Here is a 6,424-nt window from a genome sequence, read left to right as displayed (position 1 = left end):
ACGGAGAAAAAGGAGGGTTGCCATAAAAGAATTTTAAAAATATGTTCCCAGTCCAATGGTTTCCTTCCCAACCCCAATCTCCCATACACAATGTCATATTTCAAATACAGTTTTATTAATAAATACAGCGAAAAAATGGCAATCTTGGAATATGTACGTATCAACATTTAGTGCAAATAACACCTTGTTTACTAACAGTGCGTAGAGGCAGTCACGTACAGGTGACCAATGAAAACAGCGAAACGATTACGAGGACGCATGTGATTGGCTGTATTAATCCCAGTCTGGACAAGCCTCTTCCCTAACGTCAGCGTGGGTCAAGGGCTTACTGTTTATAACAGCTCGTCTTCAAGTAGTTGTCTTATCCTAAAGACATCTTTGCTGAATCGTCTTCTACACAGTAAGTATAATTTTGGTGTAGTTTTGCTTTGGTGCACAGTGTTTTAGTGTAATACATCATGACATTAACTTTGAAGACGTTTTAAACTCGTTTTCATAAGATCAGTTTTATGGATGTCAACTAGTGTGGGTGTGTATGTAAATATGCGTTTAAATAGAATGAATTTTATTGTTATTGTATTTCATTCCATATGATTTAAACTTAATGCTTTTACAAGGGTATCTCATTGGTTAAACATGGATGAATATTATCTTCTATTAAACGCTGTGCTCTTTTAGAGTAGTGGGAGAAATCGTGTTATAGACGTTAGTTAATTTTATTCACCTCTATCTCAGCTAATTTTAATTACTCAGCACACTTCTCACAGAGGGTTCGCCCAGGTTCGATTTTCACATGGGTACAATATCGGATGGCCATTTCTGGTCTCTCGACGTGATATTGCTGGAATATTGCAGAAAGCAGAATAAAACCATACTCACTCACTCACTCACTCACCCACCCACTCACCCACTCACTCACTCACTCACTCACTCACTCACCCTCTCTCTCACTCTAATGTTCCACTTTATGTGGTCTATTGTAAGTCTGGATCTAGATGTGAATGGTTTTCAGCTGGGAAATTGGAACTTTGCCGCTATTCAGAATCGGGTAATCATCAACGTATACACTGATAAACCTGAAATATACTGAGCTTTAGACAAAGAAGTAGGTTTCGAAGAGGTTGGCTGAGATTTCCTAGCACTGTCGGGACGTAACGGTCTTGACAACTTTACAATCTTCCTGAAAATTTTGAATGGTGACTATTAATGAATATGGCATAATATACCATAAATTACAAGCATGCAATTTTATCATATTTCTCTCCCCACTCAGTTGTAAATATGTGTTGTGTTGTTGTGCAATTAACTCGTCCCTGCGGTACATGGTTGTGGTATTATTATTATTATTATTATTATTATTATTATTTTTATTATTTTTATTATTATCATTATTGATTACCTAGTGGGGCATCTCTGCTAAGATACTATCGTGTCAATAAAAGAGGCTGTTGTGTATGTAATTTTGATGTGCCAGTTTAGGTATCATGACTCGTCGATCCTGTTTCGGATAAATTACGTTTCACTTTTCACTCCTATCAAACGAATATCCATGTTTAGTTTGAGCATGACTATATTTGAATGAATACAAAGTGACATTGATATCGAGTACTTTGAAAAAGGAAATAGACTGAAACAGTATATTTGTGTTGTGACCAGGATATCCCACTGTCCGTCGCCATGTCGAGCCTGAAGCGTCTAGACAGTGTCCGGAAGTTGCAGGAGATGCGCAGCGAGTCAACTGGAGCACTCAGTTTCTCGCAAAAACTGTTAACATGTCTGGTCGGAAGTTGCACGTGTGGTATGTAACAATGCTTCTGTTATGACCTACCCTATAGGGATTCTGGGCTGGGGTAAATCTACATCACACCATGGGAGGTGAGTGAGTGAGTTGGGTTTAACGCCGCTTTTAACAGTATTCCAGTTATATCACGGCGTGTCAGCTTAATGTGGGAGGAAAGCCCGAAGTGATGCAGGTCTCAGACGTTTACCACTTCGGTGAAACCCTCGAGCACGGATATGGTGCTGACAAACCTTGAAACACAATCGGGGCGAACCGGGATTCGAACTAACAATCATAGGTTTCTGGCGTGCTCAATGGACGCAACTCTGCACATCGAATCGCATCGCCTTAGACGACTGGGCCACCCGTGCCCCCTCCATGAGGTGAAGAAGACGACTGATATTTGGTCAAATGTGTGCGACCTGGCTGTTTGTATTCTCGATGCTATTAAACACTGGAATATGATCCGGTTATGTGCATACCGCTGCCATTTAGCTGTGAAATGGCTGACTGTGGCTAAAACATCATTCGGTCACCCAATCTCTCTGGCGACGTGATAATCAGAAGCAGTGTGTATACCGGAAGTTGAAACTTGGGAATGGCCGCCTTGAATGTCATCACAGGAAGTAATCACTCTTAAGTAAGTACTCCGTGTGACGCAGTATCAAGTCAAGTCTTATGTCTCAATCTAAATGCATTTCAGTCAGGGGCCGACTATTTGGCACTTTGAAAAAAACAACATTTGTATCTCTTTTGACTTGCACTATGTGTTCTTGTTAGTTTTTTCAGGTGAATAGCTGACTTACCTTTGCATGTGTTTGTGACGGGTTCCGATAAGGCAGGACACGCTCACCTTAAATTTTCACGAACACGTGGTATCATTATTATTGATATTGATTCGTAAATTCATGCTTACCTTATAGTCAGAATCATCGGAAAGTTGATTCTACTTTAAGCATAATTTATTTAGATCATGGACATAGCTTTGTCGTTTTTATTTACAGAACATTAATAATGCATCAAGTTTTATTAAATTTGTAAGCTGGACATGATGGCTGCCCGGTCGAAAATGTTGGGAAGAAAAGAAATTTGTGTTTTGAAGCATTCAATCAAAACCATCAATAAACAAAGCCCCAATACAAACTTGAACAACCAACAGATGTATGCGGTGATTACTAACAGATGTGTTTTCAACCTGAAGATATACCCGTTCCTCTTTTGGGCTTGATTTCAAATCTCCATAAAGATCGGTGCAAAGCGAGATATATGGTTTTCATCGCTTGTATTTAAGGGTACGATCACAATGATATATTCTGCAGATGATTTACATATTTAGGCAATCGGTTGACATAGTATGTTAATTACTCGACAGTACCTAGTCATGATGTATATGCGTTTCTCACACAAATAAAAAGGACAAAGCCATTTCGTAATCATAAGAAATCCCTGCTGAAAGAAGAATCTATTGTACGCTTCCTATTATAAGCAAGCATGTGTTTATGAATCACTATCTAATAGTGATGACACCAGGTGTTCACATCAAGGTGAGCGTATCCTGCCCCACTGACGTCACAAACACATGCAAAGAAAAGTCAATTGTTCACCTGAAACAACATGGGAACATAAGGTACAATATAGACTTAAAAACGTTCTGAAACCTCGACTGGGCCTTGAAAGTGACCCTGATCAAACAACGTTTCAGCAAGAGTCGAGTGACGCTCTATGAATCTTCGTACAAAGCACATGTTCGATTGTACCTCAAAAGAAAGGTGTCTTTTGACTATTGACTGTGGTCACTGAAAATAATTTCATTTCTTTTTTTAAATTACAGCCATATTTTGCCTGATTCTGCTGATGGTCGTTGCTGGAGCTGCCCTCAACATAGCCAAGATTTCTATGGGTAAGTCTCTACAATTACGATCTTGTAGAAACGGCCGCTTCCGTGGCCTACTGGTAGAGCGGAAGGTCGGGGTTCGATGCCTGGTCGCGTCATACCAAAAGAAGGGGCACGGGTGGCCCAGTCGTCTAAGGCGCCGCGATTCACTGTGCAGAGTTGCGTCCCTTGGGCACACCAGAAACCTATGATTGTAGGTTCGAATCTCGGTTCGCCCCGATTATGTTTCTAGGTTTGTCAGCATCATACCCGTGCTCGTGGTTTTCACCGAAGTGGGAAACGTCTGAGACCTGCAACACTTCGGGCTTTCCTCCCACATTAAGCTGACACGCCGTGATATAACTGGAATACTGTTAAAAGCGGCGTTACACACATCAACTCACTCATTCCAAAAGACGTTAAAAGATGGTACTTGTTGTATCTCTGTGGGCTAGTACCATAAAGCGGGCTTCAGTCCGCACCAGTGCAAGCAGGCACACACACACGCACGCACGCACGCACGCACGCGACATGAAATCCCAAATGAAAAAAAAGCTAAGGCCTATCTTCTCATTCTTCACAGCACGAACACACCTTTATTAATTGGAGGGAGTTATGTAAAAGAGGAAAGAAGTGTTGACATTATATTTTAATATTTTTTACGTTTTCGCTGTTTATGTTCCCCCCCTCTGCAGGTGCGATTTACTTCCACGACTGTCCAGCCCAGTCCTTGGTTCCCATCTTCCTGATTGTCGGGGGAGTCACCACTATGGTATTTAACTGTTCATGCCGGCCCTCGAAGGATGAGTCAGGCGAGATGAAACTGGCTTGTGCTGGTTGTGGCGCCGTGGTGGGTCTGATCGTCGGGGTGTTCACCCTGTGCTGGTTAATCGTGGGTAAGTATTTGTTGGTGTATTCTGTTGGTGATATCTGATCATCTGCTATAATCACAGTACACTTGTACAGTTGAGACCGCAAAATATTTATAACTTGTAACATTATCGCGAGGGTACATGTGGTTTTGTGTGTCCCGCGTTAGGTTTTATACGTCGAGCCGGAGGGACGTTAAAAACACATTTACCCCAATTAATACTGCTAGACCGAATTTATCTAACCGACATGTTTTAATAAGACATTGTAAAAGAAATAATACATTCAAAAATGATAGAAAACAGATAATTGAGCTGAGGTTAACATGTGCTATGTCGAGTGATTTCATTGTCTCGCTTTTGGTTTGGAAGCGGGGTATAAGGGATTTATTCTGCCTCTCAAAAATCCACGTGCAATTTGCAAAGGGTAAATTATTTATGCGAGATATGAACATTTACATTTGCAAGTCTACAAGTTATCTTAAGGAAGGTGTACGAGATTACTAATGTTCTACTTACGTTTAACTGATTCAATCTCCAAAGTGGTAAACGTCTAGACCTGCATCACTTCGGGCTTTCCTCCCACATGAAGCTCCCACTGGAATACTGTTCAAAGCGGCGTTTAACCCAACTAACTCACTCACTAATGCAATGGTATTTTGCAGCATTGATGGCGAGACAGTAATGTTATCAATGCCAGTGACACACGAAGTATGAAACACAAAACCTTCCCTTGTTAATTTATCGTGTTGATATGTTCTAAATAACAAGATTCTATCCATACGTTGCACCATGTAATGTTTTAATTTCTTATGCAGGAACCGTGTTTGTCATTCGCACTTCAAATGAGATACAATCCTGCCAATCGACTCTTCAAACGACGACGCCAACAGCCTTCCCTGGCTTCAATGTCACATCCACGTCAACGCCAGCAAATCTGTGTCCCATCTGTGATCAAGCCCTACTGTCTTTTGCTTACGGTATAATTATCACAGAATGGTGCATTGTAGGAGTGACCTTGCTTGTGTTATTCTGTTACTGCGGCGCATTGTGTTTGGGAAGTGTCGCCCTGGAATGAGTGAAGCTCAAACCGACTTGCGCTTTAAAACTCGGAACATTTTCACTATGCATCAACTCAATGTATGAACCTACAGTTATCGCATGTATGAAATGATATTAGGAAAATGTCAATATCGCAAACGTTTCATCAGTATTATTGATTGTTGCCGCACAAATTTGCCCCAATTCCTTGGGGGGTGGGGGGTGGGGGGTGGGGTTGGGGATGGGGGGTTCAACTATGCTTGTCATATGAGGCGACTAACGGGATCGGGTGGTCAGGTTCGCTGACTTGATTTGAAGACTGTCATCGATCCCAATTGCGTGGGATATATGTCAATCACTGGATTGTCTGGTCCAGGCTCGATTATTATCGAGTGCTTCCTCTCCCAAATAATGCGTGTTAATTATTATACGTGTGTTTCTGCAGCTAATGCCGAATTGCACTAACCCCGATGAGGCCCATGTGTCTGGTAAAACTAATTCCCTTGTTGGTTTCCGCGCACAACAGGCGTCAGTAATGAAACTGTGATGAATATCTATACCATACCTTTTGCTTAGCACAAATTTGTACCAAATCTGGTTATAGGTGCGCACGCGTAGCGTTCCTAGATGAGACATGTATTCAAAAAGTGCAAGTTTAGTTGACAAACTTCAGTGTATGTTTTCATTTCATTGCGAATCAACGAATGCTATGCTTCGTGTCGTGCAATCGCTGACTCCAAGAAATGGGACATCCCATGTTGTCTAGTTTAAGCCATCTTCCCGAGGCAAGAGAGTTAACGGACTTTAAAAGTCCACCCGTTTCCACCCTTGCCGAACTAGGCTGGAATTCCTGGGCTCGAT

At 41.6% G+C, this 6,424-nt stretch overlaps 1 protein-coding gene across 1 annotated transcript; it reads left to right on the top strand.

Annotated features, from left to right (window-relative positions):
* Window positions 1-303: 303 nt before the first annotated feature.
* LOC124142454 lies at window positions 304-5,761 on the top strand. Its single transcript, XM_046510926.2, has 5 exons — window positions 304-400; window positions 1,657-1,798; window positions 3,612-3,680; window positions 4,349-4,549; window positions 5,341-5,761. The coding sequence occupies exons 2-5, from the start codon at window positions 1,678-1,680 to the stop codon at window positions 5,598-5,600; spliced, it is 651 nt and encodes a 216-aa protein (XP_046366882.2). The 5' UTR covers window positions 304-400; window positions 1,657-1,677; the 3' UTR covers window positions 5,601-5,761.
* Window positions 5,762-6,424: the final 663 nt, after the last annotated feature.

This window comes from Haliotis rufescens, unplaced genomic scaffold, assembly GCF_023055435.1.
Source record: "Haliotis rufescens isolate VD_foot unplaced genomic scaffold, xgHalRufe1.0.p SCAF_8, whole genome shotgun sequence".
In the NCBI taxonomy this organism is placed as follows: Eukaryota; Metazoa; Mollusca; class Gastropoda; order Lepetellida; family Haliotidae; genus Haliotis; species Haliotis rufescens.
This window is presented reverse-complemented; position numbering and strand designations above follow the sequence as displayed.

Coding starts and splice junctions, on each gene's coding strand:
- LOC124142454 (XM_046510926.2), top strand. CDS start 1,678: ATGTCGAGCCTGAAGCGTCTAGACAGTGTCCGGAAGTTGCAGGAGATG. Junction 3,681..4,348: donor CATAGCCAAGATTTCTATGG/GTAAGTCTCTAC, acceptor CCCCCTCTGCAG/GTGCGATTTACTTCCACGAC. Junction 4,550..5,340: donor CCTGTGCTGGTTAATCGTGG/GTAAGTATTTGT, acceptor TTTCTTATGCAG/GAACCGTGTTTGTCATTCGC.